The sequence below is a fragment of the Symsagittifera roscoffensis genome, chromosome 2 (genome assembly GCF_963678635.1).
Source record: "Symsagittifera roscoffensis chromosome 2, txSymRosc1.1, whole genome shotgun sequence".
NCBI lineage: Eukaryota > Metazoa > Xenacoelomorpha > Acoela > Convolutidae > Symsagittifera > Symsagittifera roscoffensis.
In genome coordinates, this window is record NC_087063.1 from 25,705,080 (window position 1) to 25,731,560 (window position 26,481).

At 34.9% G+C, this 26,481-nt stretch overlaps 2 protein-coding genes across 5 annotated transcripts in view; one reads left to right on the top strand and one right to left on the bottom strand.

Annotated features, from left to right (window-relative positions):
• On the bottom strand, window positions 1-25,089 carry LOC134840452 (uncharacterized). Its single transcript, XM_063856259.1, has 8 exons — window positions 24,696-25,089; window positions 23,997-24,123; window positions 23,574-23,680; window positions 3,184-3,444; window positions 1,985-2,254; window positions 1,602-1,695; window positions 981-1,134; window positions 1-252 (listed from the first exon to the last, which is right to left on the bottom strand). The coding sequence occupies exons 1-8, from the start codon at window positions 24,904-24,906 to the stop codon at window positions 127-129; spliced, it is 1,350 nt and encodes a 449-aa protein (XP_063712329.1). The 5' UTR covers window positions 24,907-25,089; the 3' UTR covers window positions 1-126.
• LOC134840448 (uncharacterized) overlaps window positions 1-26,481 on the top strand; it is a 75,071-nt gene that overhangs the window by 15,926 nt on the left and 32,664 nt on the right. The window lies entirely within an intron of this gene.

The following is a 26,481-nucleotide window of genomic DNA, read 5'->3' on the forward strand; positions in this document are numbered from 1 at the left end:
TATAGATAAAATTAGATTTCGTTAAAGAAATTCGATTTCGATGAAATAAGATTTTGTTATTTTTTAATGATCAGTTCATGGAGTCAATACTGGACTCATTGGTTCTTTTATCAGTTGTCTTGGTTCTTATATAAGGCCAGCATCTCGTGTCTGATCTCGACTACTGCGGCTGGCACTTCTCTCCGTTCCTCCTCTTCTGGAGCTCTTTTGTTCAGTTTGTCTTCCAGTGACAGCTACTCCGTTATTTTTTATCTGAAGGCAGTTGACGCAGTCACAATACATAAAGTAAACCAAATCCAGCAATCTGTTTGCAAAAGCAAAAGCAAACATCTCAACTGACAAGCTTAATAGTTTTCAAACGCAAAAAATTGGGGATAGCCTGTAAACATCCGATAGGTCAAGCTTCCGAAAACCTAAAAACTGTTGCAAACATCCGAAAAACAGCTTTAATAGGGCAAATATCCCACATTTTTCAAAGATCAGATGTTCAAGAACATTTTTCAAGAACTAAGGCAAAAAACCGATTTCTCTGTTCACTTAAAAGATGCTGAAGTGGCCGAATGAAGGCGAATCGCCGCGGTCGCACCGACGTGTTGCAAAAGCTTGCCTTTAAAAATTAGAGCCAGTTATCGTCGCGAAGCGCCGCTGCGCGCGTAGCGCGACTAGCAGCGACCTTAACCCGAGAGTCTGCCAAATTGAAACAGTATAATTGAATTATATAAGTCGGATGTTTGACCTAGCGGACGTTTGACATATCGGATGTTTGCCCTAGACCCAAAAGTTGGACCTTAGTACAAAAAGTGGTTCTTATTTCTTACTTAAAAAGCTGATATCTCTAATTAGTACGGTTTTAAATTCTCATATCTTTTGGACTTGCCAAGCGGTTTGTTTACCTTGCCTGTATAATTCTTACGTACTAAACCTTGATTTTTGTGTAAATTTTGTAATAGTATCTGAATGAACCAGTATAGTTGACCAACCTCTGGGTCTTTGCTCTTCTTGTCTGTGGCCCATTTGATGACCCAAGAAGGCACCCCTGGAATGGAGTCCATAGTTTTGTCTTCCGTCTGGCGACACTTCCACGCAAATGCATTTGCCCTCCGGATAGGCACGCCCTGCTCAGCTAACATCAGTCTTAAACACATAAAACAAACGATATTTTTTCATCGAAAAGTTTTTCTTGAACGTATGTAAATTTGAACCTGATTGGATAAAATATGGAAACGTTACTAAGTGGGGGTATCACCGGAAAGACTATCATGTTTCCTTCAATGATAACTGTATTTCTCAAAAAGTGGCTAGGATGATTGATAACCGACCGATTATTCGTTTTTTGGTCGGCTTAAAAACAACTGATGTCTTAGTTTTGGCATGGGAGCTTGAGGATAATTTTTGCGGCCCCTCCTGCCACCTTAAATAGACCAAGTGAACAATCTCCACCCTAAAGTTTAATGAAAAATTCAAGCAGTGAGAACTGCGTATTCTATGCTCATATCTGATTGGCTGAAAAATATTACTTTTAACCTAGTAATTTATCTCCCTATTTTGATTAAGGGAGGGAATAGTTCACTTGGTCCAATTTTGTTCATCTGTGTTCTGACCTGTAGCTGATCTCGGAGTCTAGTTTGCGGTACATCTCGTGAGCCTCCGCACACTTGGTACTCTCACTCTCCCACTGGAACGTCATCTGCAGACCTGCACACACTTTTCATTAACAACATTTTCTTACCCGATGCGGATCAATCAATACAATTTGAATCAATTAGCTACCCCGACTAAACGCTCCAAAAAAAGTGCCCTGAAGGGGAGTTTACGGCTTGACTTGGTAAAAGTTTTTCGGAGAGTCTTCGATAAATCAAATCAATTGTATTGACCCACAAAAACTTTGCTGATATTTTCGTTTTAAAGAAAAACCATCCCTCAGGAGGGATTTATTAAGGAAAAAACTTATGAGATCCGCCTGTGGTATGAAGGAAAAACAAACCTGTGACTATAGAAATAATGGCCGATATCTTGACTATAACAAGTGAGACCTCGCTGTCTTGATCTCCCACAATTATGGCCGACAGAATTGCATTTACAGTACCCAGAATCAACAACGGGGCATAGAACAGGCCTAGGTTGAGATATCTGTAGTAGGTAGCGCCTGCCCCGAACACCCACTTGAGGTGGCGGAAGCGGACCAGCAAAGCCCGCAGGAGTTTCCCGCTGTTCAAGTTCTGGTCGTCATCTGGCAGATCATCCTCCTCCGCCACTGAACAGTCCTCATAATTGGATTTCGACAAAGTTATATTTAAATTCCGAATTATGTTTTGATTGTTTTTCTTCGAAGAATTCAAACTTTTCAAGAAACTACCTACTACCTAGATAATTATGGCTTAATAGGTGTCTTTTCGTGTTTTTTTTTAAGAATTCGTGTTTCTACAGTCTTCTTATACCTGCTCATAATAAGCCTGCTCGCTTGCTTTTTTGCTCGAAATTAGACTAAAAGTAAAAAAATTCGAACCGGTTTTTCTCGCCACTGATAAAATCATTTTTTTATGTCTTACGAATCAAGATTTAAAGGGCTTTGTTTTGATAAAACTGAACCATTCTGATTATTGTTGGTAGTACCTGATTTTGCGTAGAATTTAAAACAAAAACACACCCGAAGTCAAAAGTTTTTCCCCATTTTCCATGTCGGAGCAAAAAATTATTTTGTATTAATTTCCTGTTAATTTTTTTTCCAAACTAGACATTAAGATGCCAGAATCTGCGCTAAGAATGTTTAAAGGAACATTAATTTTTTGATTGAGCAAAATTTTCAGCTCAGGTTATAATCAAATTGTCTGATAAAATATGAAACGCAAAAACACTTAGAAAACTACAAAATTTATTGGAATCCGAGTCACGACAGACAGGGCTTATATACGAAACCACACTTGACCCTCATTAGAAAAACCAATTAGTTCTCGGAGGGAAATGCAGGAAGTTTTGCTACAAAAAAAAGCTTCAGGTGCGCGTCAGTGTCAGCGAGCATGTTAATTTAAAGCAACGTTTAAAAATGCCCTTTTTATAGGGCGAACAAGTTGATTTTCCCGAAGAGCTCTCCTCAATAACTCCGAAAATATCCAATTTTCAGAATCCCCCCGCCCCCACTAAAACTCAACCCAAAAGTTATCTAAAAAATGTTCCATTCTTTACGCAAATTATTGGCTTCAGCCTCTTCCTTCGCTTTCTTGTCGCTGCTGCTGTTGTTGCTATTTTCTGTGCTGGCCCCACTCTGTTTGCCGGCTCCTCTCTTCTTAGCCCACTTTTTGTCCCCCCTCTCCTCCTTTTCAGGTAGGGTGAACTGGATGTGTTTGTAGTCCTTAGCGATGAAGCTGGGCACTGGAATCTCCCCGTCCATGATCGCTTTCTCGTCCTCGTAACACCGGGTCACAAAGTGCAACACGCCATCTGAGGCTGAAACATTATTTCTCTGTTTTTTAATGAGTAAGTTTCTCTTGACTGCAAACCGAGAGCGGACCTACAGTATATGGTAACGAATCTGTGCCTCTAAAAAGGAAAAATTCAAATAGTTCAAAGTGCAATTTTGATTTTTTTAGTACAAACTTAATTATAGTTGTTATCATCGAGATGAAAGACGATCATACGTTCAGCTCTTTCTAAAGAACGCTGTTGGTTCAGAATTGCGTGCGTTTTTTTACAGGGCTGGGTTTTCTGCCTCGCCCGCACGCTATAACACTATTTGTCAATCTCGGGACCGGATGAGCGGGACCATCCGAAGAGTCCCCCTTTGGGACTCTGTAGCGCTTAGTATCAATTTTTGGTCGATGAACCAAACGATTTTTCTCGAGGCGCCTTTGCCGCCAAAAAAAATATACTAATATACACAAAAATTGGAACCTGATCTAAACTATATTTTATGATTGGATAAATTAAATGTTTTACCAATGTAAAGTATTTAATATTAACCAATCATGATCCATCTAACTAACAACCCACTTATTTGTAAGTGCTGAAGTTACTTGTAATTTCAGCACCAGAGAGATTTGAATTTAACTTAGAAATTAGTTGGACTCTCCCGAGCACTTCAGCAGCCGCAATAAACCAGTATACCCTAGATCTATTGAGCCTAGCAGAGACTAGTTAAACAACCTGAGACTAGATAGTATAAGAGTAAGATTAGGATCGGTATTAGACTAAGAAGTTGCACGAATCTATCCGGCCGAAAATAAGATAGCGTGACGAGCAGACGGTGTACCCTATCCGAAATTACTCTATGAGTTATACATACCAGTCATAACTCATCTGGTGCGACCATAAGTCTCGAACAAGACCTTACTAGATTAGAATTAACCAAAATAGATTAGAAATTAGACAAAAACATTTACAAAATGTTATACGACAATAATTTAATTGAAATGTCTCTCCGACTCAATAGATCAGAGCCAATATTCCGAACCATAATAGAACTACCCGGAATTGGAAGAAGACCTCGAACCAAAGACGACATACGACAAAGTAGAAACTTGCCGTATAGTTATATGATAGTTCGGCAAAAGCCAGAACAAACTTTTATATTTCGAATACTACTTGCAATGAATTTAGATTTCCATTTGCAAACATAAAACCTTGAAGTTACTCTTCAAAATCATTTAAGGCGCTAAACAAAATTAATATTATACAATAACGATTGATAAAAAGATCTAAGATCGTTTTCCTAAAACTCTGCAGTATTATACAAAACATGTTTGAAAAATATTTATTGAAAAATAAAAAATAAAAATTAGTAGCATGACAATAAATGGTTAGTAATCATAAATCATCCTGTTGTTCCAGCTCCATCACCTAAAACATAACAGCAATCATAAACCCACTAATATCATCAAAACACTAAATCTTTCCTTTACACACATTTAAAATTTTATTAAAACTTAAATTCACTTAATTTTAAAACCAGATCATCAAGGCTTATCCTTGGATCTTAAATCATTTTCTACTTAATTAAATTTCAAATTTGATCATCAAGGCTTATCCTTGGATCAAACAGAACAACTTTGTTCTCCCCCACCCACTTAATTAGTGTCTAACGACCTCAAACGTCGATTCACTACCCAACCCTTTCTAAAGACCTAAGACTAATAGAAATTTTTAAACAAAACTAATCATTCAAATTAGGATAAACAGTGAAGAACTTCGGTTATTCATCCTTCACTTGACCCCCCCTCTTAACAGACCCAGGATAAATCTTAGACTTAGTAAGTTTAAAATAGTATCTAACGAACTACTCGCGTTCTAATTATACCTGAACCTTGTGGATCGATTTACTATTCTCCAACCCTTGAACACAATCACTACCCCTAAGTAAGATTAAGTAAGTTAACACCTTAACTTATACTAGCCACGAGAAAGTAAAAAATCATTCTTCGGAATCGATATACTTTTCTCTCCAACCCTGAACAAATAGACCCAGGTTAAGCTAACCAAAAAATCGTAAGAACTAACAGTTTAGGAAAATAGAAATCATTTAACAACCTTTTGCATCCGTCATCCTAAACCTTATGTCATTTAAAAACCTAGGAAATAAACAAACAATCATTTTACACAATTGTGAAATAGATAACAAAAAATACGACCTTGTAATCACACCTCATACACAAACAGTTGGATACATTCGAACAAAACGACAAACACTAAAGAGGAAAATAATAACTAAACAAAGACAAATAACACGAAAAAGATTTTCAAAAAATCGAAACGCATTTTCAGAATCAGAAACCAACAGTTTAGACGAACTTTACAAACTAAAAGAATCAATAGATAAAAATTGCCCACTTCACGATCAATTATATTTTTCTGACTCAGAAACAATTTCAAATTCATCAAAAAGAGGAAAAAGAAGAATAAAAAAGCAGTATAAACACAAACCAGTACATTTATACAATTGGAATCAACCAATTCGACACATTAATAATTACATATTAACAGTCATCGAACGAAAAAATGAGTTCAACACACACTCCAGGTGACGAAACTCCAGATGATGATGAAATCTTTCCTTTTATAGTAGATGCAGATACTGATAGAGGACAACACATATTTTGTCAAAATTTACTCGTAAACTTATTTGAACCCGGAATCAGTCCATGTAAAACAGAGTTCCCCGATGTAAAAATCAAAAGACAAATCATAGATCACTATCTAAAAGATATATGCAACATAACACAACAGTATGGAATCTACTCTATAGAATTCACTTCCCCAAACCATAATAATAGAACATATACTATTCAAACAGACGATCTTGATTTAGAATTTTCAAAAGTTTTTTCAGAATATATAAAAAGCATCCAATACCATAACTCACAAAGAGCAAACTCCATATTCACCAATGAAGTTTTCGCAATAATATATAGTTATATTTCGATATTAGAAAACGAAATCCCATTAACAAATGTCTCACCGACAGAAACATCTAAACATTTAAGAGTACGACATGAAATCACACTACTCTCTAGTTATTTAAACATCATTAAAGAAAATTTCACGAAAGACGACGTTTCACAACATACAAAACACGATTTACAAAAAATTTTAGCATGGTTCATAATAGATTATTTCACACACAATATTGATTTAATTGCACAAGCAAGAAAAAATTTTCGACCCCAAAATTCGAACGATGATACCGCTATCACAGAACAATCAGATTATGTTTGGGACCCCGAATGGTCTCATCCTGCATTTATAAGCTTTCCACAATCAATCTCAAGTCAAGCAATAGGTACAATATCTTACATAAGAGATTACGTAAGAGTAATACCATTAACAATTGATGCAACACCATTAAACTATAATACATTTTTACCCGATACACAAAATAATAGTTTAAACTCTACAGTCATACAGAACGAAAACCTCAATGGAACTAGGAATCTTACTCAACAAGATATCCAGACACCATCACACTTCATAAATGAAGAAATTGTACGCACAACAACTACACAACAAAGTATTTCACCAATACGCCCAAATTTAACAACACCAAGAAATACAAACCCTTCACAAACACAGGTAACCTTACAATCAACCGTTAAACCTTCGGTTGCCCCTAAATACTCACATATGGATTACCAAACATACAGACCCATGACAATACCATCAAAAACACGCAAAACATTCACTAGAAACAACTTTGCAGACCATAATTATAATTATACACATCCATCAAAAACAAATTATCAACCACAAAGGAATTTTAATCAATATACAAAACCTCGAAACTGGGATAACCCAACGGCCCAATATAATTCCAAAAATTTTCAACCAAATCCTCCACAGGATCGCAGTGAAAATTACCCATTTTTTCAACAGAATAAAAATAAAAAACAAACATCTTATCAAATGGATTATTTATCCTCAGATGATGATTTCTTACAACCAGATATATTTGCACCAAATACTCAAGAATATTGTACACAAGGAATACAGAGAACACGTACAAATCATAGAAATTTTTCTCCACAACCAATAGATGCACAAAATCAACAACCAATTCAACAACAAAATCTAATTAATACACAATCTTTTCAACCAATTCAACAACAAAATCCAATGACTACACACTCGTATCAAGCATCACAAATGCAAAATGAAATACCACTCCCATATTATCTCCAACAACATGAAATAACAAGAAACCAACTTTCAAATTTTTCTCAAATGCCAAATGCAGCAGAATCATTACAAATGACAATGAATCCATACCTTATGGGTGGATCATCAATAACGTCAAATAAACCTTTAATGGTTTTCACAGGAACAGACCCTGAATACTCTGTAGAAGATTATTTAAATGCAGTAACAGTAAATTTGATTTTAAATATAGGACCTGAACCAATTAATACGCCACTACATCAAAACTGGATACATCGACGCACAGCGTTGATACAAACAACCTTAGATGGCGCAGCCCAAAAATGGTTTTCAGTACTACCTCTAGAAATAAAATCAAACTGGAAAAGATTTACACAAGAATTTTCAAAAATGTTTGACTCCGAAAGAAACAAACAACAACAAAGAGTTTTATGTAATGAAATTCGCAGATTACCAAACGAAACCATCAAGCAAATAGCAGTACGAATCGAAACACTAGTTCGAAAAGCATATTCATTAAATACACATGACTATAAAAACACAAAGATGACAGAAATCTTAATGATGACCTTAACACCACAATTAAGGAAAATAGCAATAAAAAAGAGAGCATCCCATCCTTCTTCAATTCGAGAACCCGATTTAGATTTTCGAAAACTAGTAGACAAATTAGAACAAGCAGAAATCACGATGAAACTAGAAGAAACGGAAAATCTGAAATTACAATACGTTAACAAAATTGAAACGACTCCCACTAATATTAATAATATACAGGAATCAGAAACAGACCTCGTTGAAAAAATCACTGAAATACTCAATATTTACGAAAAGAACCCGAACTTTAAAGGCAAACCATCTTTCAAAAAATGGTGTAATTATTGCCGACGATACGGACATAGTATTTCCGAATGTAGACAAAAACAGCAAGATAGTCAAAATAAACCTCAAAAATACAAAGAACCAAATAAATCATTCTATCAATACATGAAAAAAGATCAAAATCTACCAAACAAAAATGTATACAGCAACAACAGTTCAGGAAAGCCACTTCCGAACAATACAAGTTATACAAGAAATCAATCCCCATATAACTCAAGTTATAGAGGAAGATCACCAGAACGAAGAAATACACAAAACTCATCACAAAATCACTACAATAGACCAAATAGTAGAAATAACTACTCCAGATCAAATTCAAATACACAACGATTTGTTTCTAGATCTAATTCCCAATCAAGAAATAACTACTATCCAAACAACCAATCACGAAATTCATCATACAATAGGAATAGAAACTACTCCTATAATAGAAATAGAAGTTATTCAAACAACCGAAACCAGAATTACCCGAACAATCGATCAAGGAATAACTCATATAATAGATCGAACTATAACAGACCAAACAATAATTACCAAAACAGATCGCGAAATAATTCACAAAATCGACACCCAAGTTATAATAATCGTTATAGAAATTATTCCCAATCACCACACCGGAATAATAATCACTATAATAACTCTAATAATCGTCATAGAAGCAGTACACCTAAACATCAAAGACAAATCAATCAAGTACAAGCTAACCCAGAAACAACATCAGACCCCCCAGGTATTGATGACACAGTAACTGATACGTTACAACTCAATCAAATAAACTGTACATCATCAGATTCAGAAAGTGATACTGAAAACACTCTTACTATCAATATGATAAAAAACGAAAATGACTATGAATCTGTCATATATGAACAACCCTTTCCATCACATATATATGAAAATCAATCAGAATTCCTTCAAAATTATTACACTACACCCATAAATTCCACACCAACGACGCAAGAAACAAACGAGATTAACACTACAAATCAAACCAATAAAAATACCAAAACAAAATGCTTGAATACAAACCACATTTATCAAAATATACAAAACGAACAACCCAAAGAAAAAATTTGGACAATACCATTTCTCTTAGAAAGCCCAAGAAATAAAGAATTTCAACCACCAGACCTTGAAATAGATTTTTTAATTGATTCAGGAGCAGAATCAAACATAATAAACATCCCCACATGGAATGAAATAAAATCCTTACACCCAAAGCTAACACCTCTTGAAACCTCCAGCAAACTAGCAACAGCACAAGGATCAACATTGATAAACTACGGAAAAATCCAATTATTTCTCCTCCCCACCAGAACAATGGAACAAAGTAAAATTCTAAACAAGCCATTTAAACAAATATTCCATATCACTGATATTAAATATAATATCATTGGAATACCATTTATTTCGAAGTATATACCAACAATTAACATACTAAATAGTAAAATATTAATCAAAGATAAATATACAAAAACAAAAGAAACATCCTTAACATTTTTTCAAAGATTAAATAAACAACCACCATTCTTTTCAAAATTCTACCCGATATTTAACCAACAAAGAAAACACTTGAAACCACTATCAGGAAATATCTATAATTTTTCAATCAAACAAGTTCACCAATATGATAAAGAACAAAACAAACAAAAATTTTATATGTCAGATTTTGAATTCAAACCTATTCATAAATTTTTCAAAATCACAATCTCTTCAATAAAATATTTGAAAAATTCGAATTCAGATATTATTTCCTTACATGTTTATAACAACACACCTTACCAAGTAACATTACCTTTAGGACTTTTAGGATATTGTGAAACCAACGCTACAATATCACCAATACACGAAAAAGCCTATCGCGTAAATAATATACTCCAATTACTAGATATTTGCCAATCTACAATTCTTAATGAAGAATTATCTATAAATAATATAATAAGTAACGAAAACAGAAATACGGATTATTTCACAAAAACTCCATATTTCAAACCTACATTCAACATAAGTAACTACACAGAGGACCAACAGAAATTTTTAACAATGTTTAATTTCCAACATTCACAAATAACACAAGACGAATTCGAAAAGTTAGCCAAACAGCTAATTAAATATTCATCAGTCTATGCAACATCAAAATTCGATGTTGGAAAAATCAGTTCATCACTACATCTCCCGTTAAAACCAGACGCAGTTTTCAAAAAACAGAGAGCAAGTAAAGTACCAATTCACTTACATGATAAAGTGAACAGATTACTCGATATTTTAGAACAATACAACATTATATCACCAGTTAATAAAGAAGAACAACCAAAAGGGAACACATTTATCAACCCCGTTATCATTCTAGCTAAAGGAGAATCATTAAAAATCGTTCTCGATGCTAGATACCTCAATTCACTTATAGATGAATCAAAATGTAATTGGCCCATTGAACCAATACAAGTTATTTTAACAAAAATAAACGGCAAATACTTTACAACCGCCGATATGAATAGTGCATACAATCAAATGCCACTAGATGAACAATCACGACGTTTAACACAATTTGTTATCGGAAACCAACAATATGAATTCAACCGCTTATTCTATGGAATATCCATAGGACCAGCAGCATTTTCAGCTTTTATGAGCAAAATTTTTAGACCACTAATACTCAAGAAAAACGCAATCACCTATCTAGACGATGTTTTTATGCAATCACAAACAAAAGACGAAATGTTCAATGTTTTAGAAAAATACCACCAAATACTTCAGAACGAAAATCTGAAGGCCGCCCCCGATAAATCACACTTCTTTTTGACAAGAGTTAAATTCTTAGGACATAATATAGAAAGAAAAACAATCACTCCACTGAAATCACGCATTGACGCTATTCAAAAACTTCAACCACCAACAAATAAAAAGAAAATCCAAGAATTCCTTGGAATGTTAAACTTTTTAAGTAAATATGTTTATAAAATGCAATTATATCTACGACCATTTTACAACATCCTTAGACAACAAAATAATTTTGAATGGAATACAGAACATCAAGCACGATTCGAAGAAATAAAGAAACTTTTAACTGAACAAATTTCAAACACAATTCCAGACCCTGATCAACCATTTTATGCAATGTGCGATGCTTCGAACTTTGGCATCGGCGCAGCACTATTACAATCACATAATGGTACAAATAAAATGAACCTGATATCAGCAAATTCCCGATTATTCACTCAAGCAGAGCTACGACTCTCAACTCTAATGAGAGAATGTACAGCCATAATATATACACTGACAGAATATGAATTTCTGATACTTGGATCAGAACATCCAACAGTTCTATTCACAGACCATAAACCAATCATCTTTCTCTTTACACAAAAATCTAACCCAAACCACCGAGTTTACAGATTTCAACTAATTCTAATGAAATTTCCAAACTTACATATAGTTTGGACTGCAGGAAAAAATCTTGCATTACCAGACACCTTAAGTCGAAACACACCACCTGAATTACTTACACGAAAAACAACAGTTGAAATACCCAAGAATATAAAATTCTACCTTGCAGAAAACGAAACATCACCTCGATTAGAATGCAAATATGCAGTAAAAACTGATATTGAACAATCACAAATAAATAATTTACAACATTTCCCACTTTATTTAGATTGTCAAAATAATCATTATGAAGTTGACTTACTTGGAACATCAACCTTCAAACCAATCCCATATTCTCAATGGATAAAAAGTAACACCCAACAAAAACGAACAAAACAACACCCACCTAAAAAAGACCATTTTCCACTAATTGAAAAAGAAGATTTAACTGATAAAATAAATTTATCAGGACCACAAACAAATGATTCAAAATACACAATAAATCAAGTTTTTGACCTTCACGACCCACTTGATACAATACCCTTATCTAAATTATAAATCGAAAACATTTTTCTCCCCCCAACAGATACGATTACAATTTCAACACTGAAACAATATCAAAATCTTGACCCGATAATTAGACAACTGAAATCATGGCACAAATATAAAACTAAACCTATCAAAGCAGATTCAACCATTCTAGGAAACAAAACACTCCTCCGATACTTTCGCAAATTTAATTACACAACAATTAATGAAACTACAGACCTTTTAGAATACAACTTAAACGAATCCATAGTCCCCTGCCTCCCTATAAGTATGATTCTCATCGCTTTTAATATTTCACATACACAAAATATTAAAGGACACTCTGGATCAGAAAAAACATATTCAAATTTTATGCAAAATTTTTACTTTCCAAATGCACCAATTTGGATAAAAGTACTATGCAATGATTGTATAGTATGTCAACTGAATAAACCTTACCCAAATCAAAAACAAATAGCACAAAAACAAGATTTTAAAGGACAAAGTTTGTACTTTAATCACCGTATCTCATTTGATACTAAAGGACCAATTTCACCCTCATCAGAAGGAAACTCCTACATTATGGTAATTGTTGACGCATTTACACATTATGTAGCACTTAACCCAGTACCACATTGTAACGCTTATTATGCTTACACAACACTCTATGAACACTGGATAGCAAAATTCGGACTACCAGAAATTTTAGTTACAGACAACGGTACAGAATTCATAAATAATGAAATTATAACACTATGTCATTTATACAACATTAAACACAAACCACGTACATCTCATGCACCTTGGACAAACGGCTTAGTCGAAGGTATGAACCGTTCACTACAAGAATATCTTAGATGTATCATCAACGGAAATGATACAAAATATACCGAATGGTCAGCAGATGTAAAATTATTTCCCTTAGCGTATAATTCACAAATTACGACAACTTTAGGAATGTCACCATACGAAATGGTTTTCAACCAAAAGCCACGCAAACCAATAATGTTTACAGCAAATTCCCATAAAAACGCACAAGGTTATTGTCAACCAAATAAAGACTCAATTTGTTATAACCTCCCATTACATACGCACGATGAAGATCATTTTCATCACCCACAAATTCTTAAATTAGCCTCCGGTACACACACCGAATGGATTTTAAATAGAGATAAGAAACACAATGAAATTTATCAAAAAATAACGAAAAAGTTATTACAAAGACAAAACATAAATGAACAAATCAATTCACGCTTTACACCAGCTTCCGATTTAAAAATTGGAACATTTGTTTTAATACCTAATTTTAATACTCAAAAAGGAATTTCTAAAAAATTACAACCCCTCCGAAAAGGACCCTACCAAATAATTGCAAAACCCACTGATGTCACATATAAAATTATCGACTCAAACAAAAAAGAAATCGTTCAACATCGAAACAACCTATTACCTTATTACCCAAAAGAATACGCACTCCGCGAATTAACCCAATTATATTCTTTCACAGGATTAAAAATCATTCAAAATGAACCACATCTGAAAAACACAGAACAAAATGATAACCCCACCGAAAATCAAAACACAAAACCAACCACAACCAAAATCAATACACAAAACCATAAAGAATCTCCAAAACAAAGAAAAAATAGAAAAATGACCGAACAAATAATACCCCAAGAAGAAATAGACAAATCAGAACATAGAAAAACAACAAGACTCCGAAATCAACCACGTAAAAATTACAAAATGTTCATTCCCCAATCTAAAATATTAAAGAAAGTAGAATTTAAAAAGTAATTTTAAGATTTTATACTTCACAATCTTGAAACCTCCGTAACATTTTTCATTTCAATTTTTCAAAATAACATGCTCACAAGTACGCAATAATTTTAGTTCAAAATAGACCAATAGGATTCATCCAATCCGCCACTTTCTCTAACTCAAACTAAGATCAATTAGACGAATAATCTAGAACTCCAGGCACATCTCTAACTATAACTTTACAACCTCCAGGTCAAAAATAAGCAAACCACTCCAACTTGACAGTTAAAATAAATATCACCATAATACCGTACCCCTCCCTTATCTAATAACCCAAAGATCAACAATATTTCCCCAACTCAGACCACGAATACCCCCAAAACAAATTTGATAACTTAGCCTAAAGTAACAAAATGAAGATTTTAATTAGCCTAAAGTATAAAAATCTCACCATACCCCAGATCATTTGACAAACAAAAATAAAGAAAAAGACGACCTCCCAGTCACCATGAAAATTGCCCCCAACAATTTTTTACAAAACTCAACCCACTTGTCAAAAAACTAATAAATAATTCGACCACACTAGAAAATCGCCTCAAACAGCAAAAAATATTCGACCAAGAGATCATTTCTTAAATGCTCTTCTCTCAAACAGTTGCTCAAATACTTATAAATTTTAAACATTTTTTTTCAATACTTGAAGCCTTTATACTATTTCTTTTTGATATCCTTGAATCTTTTCTAATACTCTTAATCATTTTTTGTAACATTTTTTTAATTTTCTACACAATACTCGAACTATTCCTCCAACTTTCCAAAACCCTTGAATATATCCACAGGTACGATTTTAACAACTTGTCTAAATGATACGAACAATTTTCAGTAGAACTGATATTTTTTTATTGTTTGTAATTTTCATAACATTTTTATCATCCCTCATTTTGACAATATGTAAATGTATAAAGAAAGCAATCATCACATTTGCCCTAGCAACAATTTTTCTAATTATTTTTTTGGAAGAATATTATAATAAACATAAACCTTCCCACTAAAGTAAAAATTCAAAAATCCATCAAAAATTGCTACCCAACAGTCACAGAATCAGTCTTCACCGACATCATCCCAAGATAATCCAACACCACCTTCAACTACTCAAAATCCTCAAACATCTACACGAATTTCTTTTCAAGACAATCCATACACTTTTGAAGAACGGCACGCTCGTTTATCTGAACCACTAGAACCAGTTCAACGACAAGCATCCCTAAGTGAACCAACATACAATCTTTACCCAACACTACCACAAGAACTAAGTAGAATACGAAACCTTAGTCAAAACCAAAACACAACAGAAATAAATAGACAAATTATACATCCTCGACGAAATAGAAATTTTCAAACTCCCCGAGTTCATTTTGATATACCTCAATCCCCATCACAAACCACTCCAGAAAACACCACTGGTATCACACCAGCAACTCCTACACTTTTTTCACAACAAAGCACTTCGAGTCTACCCTCAGATTACTTAGGTTCAACACCAACATCTGAACAAATACGTGAAAATCCCTTTAACCCCACAAACCAAACATCACGACTGCCATATTGGACTACACATTCATTCACACAAGGTGAACCAAATTTAGTCAATGACCCCATAGATATTTCTACGGATACAACAACATCCTCATCACTACCAGAAACATTATCACTACCATCAACACCATCAATAAACCAATTTTCACCACTACCCTTTAACTTAAATTTTCCAAATAATCTCGACGCCAGATATCGAGAACAATCATCAATAAATATTCCTTTAAGATTAGATTGGAATACATTTACAGCACCTCCACCATTATTTGGACAACATCAAGAAAGTAACCGCCTTCATAACTGGGCACTTAATAGATTACAATATCGCCAAGATATTCACAACGATATCCGTGATCACAATATTCAAATACTCCAACAAAACAGTTTACAGTTAAAGTTTGAAATCACAGTTAAATTAAACAATATTACACAACATCCCTACCCATTAAATCCACCTAACATAACAGCTCAATCACTACCACCACCGTTTATAACTACTGAAGTAATATATAAATACGACAGATACACCAAAAACACAATTGGTTACATTACATTTTACAATCCATACTCAGGATTATCATACACATGTATATTCTAAAATTATTAATTTTTCTCCAACTCCTTTTTCTAGTAACCTCAAATCAAAACATAAACCCTTCCCCTCGTACAGGACCACAAGATTTATTAGTAACACATTACGATTGCGAAGAAAATGAACAAAAAACACTACACAAATATGCAATAAATCAAGTATCACAATGTGAAACAGAACCACAAGCTATAGAAACCACAGATATAATAGCAACACTCTATTCAAAAGCCCGAGCAACAACAGTTACAGGTTATAAATTCACAGCGACATTTTCCGAAAAGAAAGTACATTGTTCACAAGTCTCAAACGGCAACAAAAACCGACTTGACCATGAATCATTCTATCAAAGTAATATAGAACGTCTTTTACATCTCAATCCCGACGATTGTAAAAATGAATTACTTAGACTAAACATCACACAAAATAAAAACTCCCAAAGAAAATTAGTTAATTTTCAAGTTTTTTCAGACTCTGTACACCAATCACAACTTGAAAGACACCAAGGACATATAAAACTAGACGAAAAATACCCGTATAACGGCGCACACGGACGATTAACCTATGACCTACATGATAAACATTGGATACCACACATTGGTATAAATAACCCATCAAACTGCAAAGCAGACACGAAAAATAAAGGATACCAAGAAATAATGTTTTTCGATTGGAAAATACAACTCGAAAAAATACAACTCACACGAGATTTATCTGATAATACAATGATCTATCAAGGAATCCGACTACCTTGTAAAAATGATCAAGGATATTGCGACCCTACAACAAGAACACAAGCAACAATTGTTTGGTTCCCCGAAGATACATGCACAACATTTCAAGTAGCAAAAATACACGCTCGTATGATAAAATTTCACGAAAAATATTTTATACAATCAATTCCATATGAACAAGTCCATCCATCACGCAAACTAAGTTCCGATTTTAGAAACATAGACAATATAGAAAATAAATTGACACGTTTTCAAATATATCAAGAAACAGAACTTGCATGTAAATACAGGAATCCACTTCACAGAACACAATACTCTGAAATATTAGTTGAATACGAAAAAGGATTCGACATGACCACTGGAAAAGTAAAAATCGACCCATATGCCACAGGTCATCCTCTAAACGAAGGAACATCCTATATACCAGTTAATTTTGAAAAAAGCAACGGACAACCTGGTGGACATCTAAAACCTTATGACACCAGAAGCACACGCTTACAAGAATTATCACTAATGAATACTACATATTTCGGTAATATCCACTATGATATTCATTTGGATATGAAACTAGACTATACAATTAGCCGCATTTTTCAAGAAATGTCACTCTCCGAATTAGAAACACTACACCAACTATGCGAATTAGAACGAACACAAATATTACAATCACTTGCACTAGCAGTATTAAAAAAACCCTATGCAGGATACTTATTATCAGGAAATAGATCAAATTTTTTAGACTACGAAGGAAACATCTTATGGTTTTATACTTGTACTAAAAAAGTATCACCACTATACGTTTTTGAAGATAAACGATGTTATAAAAGAATCCCTATCTTTTATAAGAATAAAGTACATTTCGTGGATACACTTTCACGAAGAACCTATTTCTGGGATACCGCAGTCCCATGTGGATCAGAAAATAGCCACAATGTAGTACAACTAAACCCTGATGAAAATAAATATTATCTTCTCACTCCATATCCCACATTAATGCAATCACTCAAAAAATTTTCACCAGAAAGCATTCGCGCTATCGCTCGAAACCCAAATATAGACTTACAATCAATAGGAATCTATTCAAAATCAGATATTCAACATCACATTAGAACACAACAATTCCAAGAATTATTAACACAAATGGACACTATACAAAGACAATCAATAGACCAAAACTTACGCAAACTTGCAGAAACCGCAGGATTTGCCGATATCTACACGCAAGACTATAGCGGATATTTTAAAGACATTAAAGATTATATATATCTAAACGGCGAAAAATACCGTCCCCAAGATATATCACCAATCAACATTTTTAGCTTTGTTACACTCAAGAATGAAATCCTTGATTTTCTAGGATGGCCCTACTACATCTTAGAAAAATTGACTATTTTATACGCAATGTTTAACTTTATTGGATTTCTTTTCTCACTCTTAAAAGGAATCTACAATACATGTGCTATACACACACAAGTAAACAGACAAGCAAGCGTAGCACGCATACTCTTTGCAGGATTTTTTGGAATTTTTTCGACATCTATAAACAAAATTCTTTTAGACGCACAAATAAAAGAATATAACACAAAAATAACAACACGACAAAATACATACGACGAAGAACATAACAATGTCGACACACAGCCAACGGCACCACAATTACCACCCCTACCAAATAACCATCCACTATCCCTAGTCCCACGAAATTTTCGAAATTTAGCAATCACACATAATCCAAATTTTCGACTCACCACATCACAAAGTCCCATCCAACATATAAAGACACATCAATCACAAGATGATAATACTTATGAACAAATTATTGAACAGCCCCATACCACCGCTTTTCAATCTCAAAATAATAATTTTTTTAGCCCACGATGAGCCGCCAACTTGGATCACTACACCGATCAAATTCCCATCCAACAAATCTTACCTCTCCAATCCCAATCATACCACTTTTTGCTTTTCCGCCACCCGATTTTCCATCTAGCAATGTAACATCAGGCATGAATTCCGACACTAACTCACATATTTCAGTTTTATACTCCATTTCACAGCTAAATAACCCGAATATTGAAACCCCCGATGAATTCGCCGACTCAGAACCATCTCCATCCAATAATTTTCATAACCCTTCTAATTTTTCTCAACCCCCTTTTCAACCCATATTATCCAATAACCCTGACCCAATCACTCCCACACCCTCTTATGCTTCCCAAGTTACCCCAACCTACTCCTCATACCATTCTGACCAATCATCTCATTCTCCAGACACCCCCCGAAACTCCCCAGAACTAGATAATTTTATTACCCTCCAACAACAACCCTACCACCTTAACACCCCGACCATAAACCAAATCTCCTCCACTACAAATTCATCCAATCCCCCTACACCCTCTTCAAATTATACTGAATCATTAACACCATCATCCACATCCACTATATCTTCACTAAACACTAATAGAGCTTACCGCACTTTTAAAAGAAAATTCCCCAACCATCCTTTCCCAGCAAAACCAGGAACAGCCCGTGAATACATCAACCACCCCCAGCATACTAACACTAAAGAATTTTTAGCTATCACTTTACCCTCATTTCCACAATACACCTTAAACACCCCTCACGACGCTAACGAAACACGCAACTTTGTAGATGAATACGTTTTAATGCCCACTCTCTCTTGGACCTCATACTATCATTTCACTAACCCTCTTTGCTTACCTTTATCCAGCACTTCCATCGATATAGACCGAAACAAAGACATGCTATATCAACTAACTACACCACTAACCGCTAGACAGTTTACTTACGTTGGATATAAAAAATCACTAAAAATACACACTGCACCTAGAGCTAATGAATATACACTAGAATACTACGATCACAACATCATCAGAGCTAACCAAGATCAATTCTTAGACGACGATCGCTTCGCTAATCCACAAATCACCGAGAAATTTTTCATCAAGACACCATATGTATTTACACTAAACATCTTCGACCGAAAGTTTGATCACATTATTTCAGAAGCACTAACAAACACACAAGCATACGAAAGTTTTAAAGAACGCTTCCAAATCTTTTCACTAACCTTTCATTTCCTTGCACCACACGAAAGAGATTTACACTGCTCACACGATATTATGTTGCGCACTAAACAAACACATACATACAGTTACTATCGTTTCATCCAAAATCACTTTGACCTCCACACACCCTCTAGACAATCACACCATCGTTTCCAATTCATCAATTCAAAATACACTTCACCGTATTTCCTAAATTTCACATATTGTATTAAAGACACTAACCTCCATGGTATTCTTCGTAATTATGACCCCATAACCCAAATGTACATCTTCTGTCCCATCACCAAGACCTTCAACGCCGAAGAATCCCGACCCTTCCTTATCCCGCACGAGTTCCTGCAACCTATAGAAATCCCAATTTTAGAATTCATCCACAACACTAAATTTAACCACAAATTATATAACTTAATCCAAAACACACCTTATGAGTTTGCAGTAGGCACTGAAGAACTAACCACTATTAAGGCACTTCAATTGCTTTGGCCACTGCTTCAGACTAAAAATATCATCCGCATTCTAGCTAAACTACTCACAACTTCAGAACTAATTCACGACATCTTCCCCCACGGTTTTTTCCCCGACGACTAACAGGTAAGTATGAATTAAATGAATATTACTAACTAATTAAAATATTAAAAAACTCACCATTCTTTATTCATGTTTTCTTTAGATTTTTAGCCTTCATCCTCGATCATCTGAAAAATTCACAAAAGAAAAATAAAAAATAGCAAACTTCTTCAAAACTGTTTAAGACCCTATTAAACTTTTGCACCAACAATTAAATAAATATAATACCAATGCAGTAAATTAATTTATAAAATTTTCCCCCAAAAAACAGTAAATCTAATTATAATGAAAATTTGTATCTTAAAATTCCCCCATAACTAGCAGTAAATTTCCAAATTCTATGCAGTAAATTAATAAAATGCAATTGCAGTACTAACCTTTTGATATTTTCATTCATTCGCACAGAAATTCTATCCACACTCGCACAGCTCGCCCACGAAGAATTGTTTAAAATAATGAATTTCAGTTTCAAGTTTTCACACTCAACAACTCTAACATATAATAACATGTTTCAAACTTTCCTTTAACCCGGTTGGAAAGGAATCATATACTAAACAAAACTAACCAACGCAGCTTACTAAATACCACAAATCATAGAATAACAGCATGACTAAGAAAAGGAAACCAACGGTACCCAAACCGGATTAACCCAGTTTAAAACTGGATAATTTATTCTTTTGAGGACTATTATAAAGTCTTAGAAAGAAATAATAAAACACAAAAAAGTCGAAAGACAAACCCATACCACAAACAATTTGCTTTTTGGAAAAAGTACATAACCAACAAGACATAAGTAAAACCACAACAAACCCAACATAAAACGTTGTCACATAACAGGACCCCTCACAAAAACCGCATGAAATCATACTCCCACACCTGGCCTAACCCACCAGGAAGGACGTCCTGAGCATGCTCTATAGCCGGCCTAACCCACCGTGCTACATCCACGCTTTGTGACCACACCTCTATTTTTAATAAGAGCTACTCAAGTGTGAGTAACTCTTCAAAATAACCGAACTAAAACAAAAAGCTTTTGTGAAAACAACTAACTAAAATCATTATTAAAAAATATTAAACTAATAAAAGTTTTATTAAATGTAAAATCACATGATGCAATATATAGATCAGAATACAACACCAAGGACGAACATCAAAAGACAAAACGACCCCACTACACTCGAGAGAGAATGACCAACTACAATCGATATGCCGCTCACAATCACAACTCAAAGGATTTAGAGTACGACTTGACTTCGCAGAAAAGGACTTCATTGAACTAGACCAATGACCACCTCGATGTTCAAGTATACGTACAGATCCGAGTAACCAGGCATCCCCTCCACGCACAATCTCCACGCCATTCCCAAGCTAGATCAGACACAAAAGAAGTTCTCCCCGAAGAACAGAAAAAACTGACATAGCCAACCATTCTGAAATCAGAATTGGTTTTGTTGCAGAGACTCAGTCGTTGTCACAAGAAGAAGCGGAAGAAAATTATGATGTTCGCCAAATACCAACGTCCATCATCCACCCTTGAATTACAGAAGAGCTGTTCTAAAAAACTCTGTAAAACCCGGATGGGTGGAACCTGATCTAAACTATATGTTATGATTGGATAAATTAAATGTTTTACCAATGTAAAGTATTTAATATTAACCAATCATGATCCATCTAACTAACAACCCACTTATTTGTAAGTGCTGAAGTTACTTGTAATTTCAGCACCAGAGAGATTTGAATTTAACTTAGAAATTAGTTGGACTCTCCCGAGCACTTCAGCAGCCGCAATAAACCAGTATACCCTAGATCTATTGAGCCTAGCAGAGACTAGTTAAACAACCTGAGACTAGATAGTATAAGAGTAAGATTAGGATCGGTATTAGACTAAGAAGTTGCACGAATCTATCCGGCCGAAAATAAGATAGCGTGACGAGCAGACGGTGTACCCTATCCGAAATTACTCTATGAGTTATACATACCAGTCATAACTCAAAATTACGACATCCATTTTCGGCTCTAAAACCGACTCTAACTTTGTCCTAACAGCTCTTTTGGCCCAATTTATCCTATGTTTGACGAGAAGCGCGAGCAGAAAAAAGCAAAACCTTCCACAAAGAGACCAGAAACTGCGGGGCAGAAAATATCGGCACAATAGGATTCCTACGGTTACCTATAAACCTTCAATTGAATGTTTGAAAAAGAAATTGAAATTGCGCCCCTTTCGAGATAATCCTTCATCCCCCTTGGTCCAGGTCGTTTTTTTTTTAAACAAAGGCACCTGTGAGCAGCAGACAGCTAGGAACTCAAGTTAAAGTCATCAGCTCAAAATGGTAGGATTCGATTCGTAGGGTGAGAATGGCAGTTCCATGAAAAGTTCAGTTTCGAATCCCATAACATCTAACCATATGAAATGTGGACTAAATAAACCCTATGCTATTTTACTGTACATTCCAAACAACTTACCCAACGGTTAAAATTATTCTATGCCTTTGGTAAAGCGAGTTAATGATTATCTGGACTGTCTAACACAGAGCGGATCTCTTGAACAACCCCCAACCCCTATTGCCAATATCATTTGAGCGAGAGAATACGGTTGCTCCTTGTGCGTGAATAGCAAAGTTGAGATTGAATAACAGGAAACTTAACTCGGCTTTTCTTAACATTGAACTTTTTGGAAACTTCTCACTGGAAGACAAATCGCTACTGAAAGGGATTCAATATGGATTTTTAGCCACTTGAAATCCTGCGAAATAAAACTTAGGTTATAGTTACTGCTCGCATTCTTAGAAGTGGTCAGAACAACAAATAATGGCTCTGGCTCACTTTTCTTGTGCTGGCAGTCCATAATGAGGTGGAACACTTGTACGTGTTGAGTCATGGCCGAGTAGTGGAGGAAGGTCGTGTTCGCAGATCGCTTCTTCACACTCCACCTGTCGTGAACAAATAAATACATATCCCAGTTTGAGTTTTACTTATCAGCTCACTATTCTTCTTCTTAATTATTGGATAACTATTAATGAGACGAATCAGAAGATCAAAACTTTCCCATAATTGTTTTCTATTCAGTATTTTGATTTGAACGTCCTAGATTTTATATTGCCAATAACGGCTACAAAACTTCTATCTGCACTGGCAGATTAACTGAACAACCGAAACAGATTGTTTCGATTTTTTTGTTAGTTTGAAAATTTGTGAGCATTTAGTCTCTCTAATGAATCTAATATAAGTGTTGATTTTCTCCCTCACCCCAGTTTTAGTTGTGCCGCTGCCCATACAGTGAGTAACGCATTCAGTATGGCTACTATGACCTTGAACACACCATGATTCTCTACGTCTGTACATTTGGCACTGTACGTGAACAATGTCGTCACAGCTACACCACAGAAAAATCATACTTTAATAAATATCATTTTTGTCTTAATTTATAAAGTATAAATTATAGATTAGACATAATGGGACATTGAGTTTGACATAATTTCGTCTTCAAAAATTCAAAAAAAGTCTAAACTCCTCTTTTTCATAGGCACTTTTTTTGTCAGTTACAAAACATGATCATCATGTTCTGAAAACATCTCAAAACTATCTCTCAGATTTGTAGGATCACAAGCTTACACACCTAGAAATCCGAACATCTCACCGTCCAAAGGGTCTTCTTTTGCTACAATTCTCTCCATTTTTTCTCAATCAGCTTTGAAACTCTGCAGCTTTTACAGCCCTGCGCGGACCTTACATAATAATTTTGCATGGGGGAGAGAATTGTAGCAAAAGAAGGGGTTAAGGTCATCCAAAAAGGGTCGGGAACGATTTTGAGATTAATTTTGTCGGCCTAAGAATTAGCGAGCCGGTTTTTCTCGTGCGTTCTAGTTCTGTCTCAGATAATACAAAATTAGAGTTCATTCAGTGACGTTAAAATTAGGTTTGAACTTAATATTGGGATAAACTAACCTTGAACTAGTAAAATTGGGAGAAAGAACACCCATAGGTTCAGTTTGTAGTAGAAGTCCGAAGTGCGTCTGTACATTTCCCGTTGGCCATGGTACTTCTTCAGAAGTTCAGTCAGTAGCTTCATGGGGTCATGAAGGTCAGTGGCAGTGTCCTTTTCGTTCATGGTCGCCCCTATGTCCATGACGGACGAATGGTCCGAATTTATCTCCATCTTCGGCTAATAGTTCGTTTTTTTAATTGAATTGATTCGTTTATAATTCAAAACAGACAAAATCTTCAAGCCATAAGAGAGATGCTTTTAAAAGTTTTTCAAAAATTGAGTAGAAAGTATTGTTAACTCGTTCTTTTTCTATGTACAAAATTAAGTCTATAGTCTCAATTTTTCTGCGCGACTGACCTGTATATAGATTAAAAAATTTGGTATGTTGTAGAATTCAGTGGCTTTAAAATGTTTAAAAATCACTCGAATCATCATTTTCAATTTTGCTTCAAGCGAAGATGTATAATTGCTCAGCTAACTTTCGGTGTTTGTAAAACAGCACCCATAGTCAAAACAATCGTAATACTAAATTAATTGAAGCCAGTGGTGAACCCTCCTCCCCTGAAGTCTGGTTACAAGTTTTCTAACTGTTTCTTTGTAATACTTTATCGCGTGCCATTTCGGCCAATTAAATACTTAATTTTTTCATAAGACTTTTTGCGGAGAAAAAAAAGCAACTTTCTTCCCTAAAACTGCTGAACAAGAAACTTTTTGCAAAAAATAATGCCTGCAGCACAGGAAATTTTACAACAAGAGCAAACTCCAGGGTTGCAGCAGAAATCCAAAAAATTTAATAACATACCTGAAAAAGGGTCGAGAATATTAGGGTTTTTGAATATGGACCCACGTAACAGAAAATTTTGTGCTCGCCTCTAAGCGGGGCAAAAATTAAATCCATTCTTTCAAATTCGATTGACTATTGATAATTACAAATTCTGGGCGCCTGTCGATAGCAGAAATGGTGAGTTAAGAAAGGATAATAATCAAAATTTGGGTCGAATTTTAATTTTAGGAACGAAACGAGCAAGTTTCCAGTTTTCGAAGCAACAAGTGATTTACAGGTGTTCCACTGGTGTCATTTTCTCTAGTCTAGCTCAATATGTGTTTTCGAGGGTTTTAAAACATTTTTTTTCATCGTACTCGCTGTCCATGAGAAAACGAACGTGTTGAATACGAAGCCGCCTTCAGCGAACTTTTGGGCTCGGTAGTCGAAAAAATGGCCTTGAAAAACGAAAATTCGGACCTGGTTTGCTGATAGTACCAAACATCTAAACGAGTGCCAATAGCAAAAATGAGTACAAAACACTTTTTTATAAATATTCACCGTATAGGGGCAGACACATGGTGGATTTGAAGATTGATCCCGTTGTCTGACCTCTCTAAGTTGGAGGTTGGACATATTTATTTGTTTTTGGGACAAATTTATAAGTGGAGAAATAATTTTTTCCCGCTTTCTTTCTTTGATGGCGGGACACATTTTGTGTTCCTCTGACAAAAATGACTTGAAACTATTTTGGGATCAACCGTACAATTTGTATATGTACGCGTTTTGTTAGCGTTTCAGAATTAATACATGCTTGGGGAGGGCATTCTACGTAGGTCACTAAGGGGGGAGATTGTACGGTTGATCCCAATTTTGTTCACTTGTCTGATTGCAATGAAATTTAGCAGGTTGACTAGTTAAGCTGTTCCAAGCATACTTTGTCCCAACTTTGAAAAATTCTACTCATTTTCTGAATCTGTAAA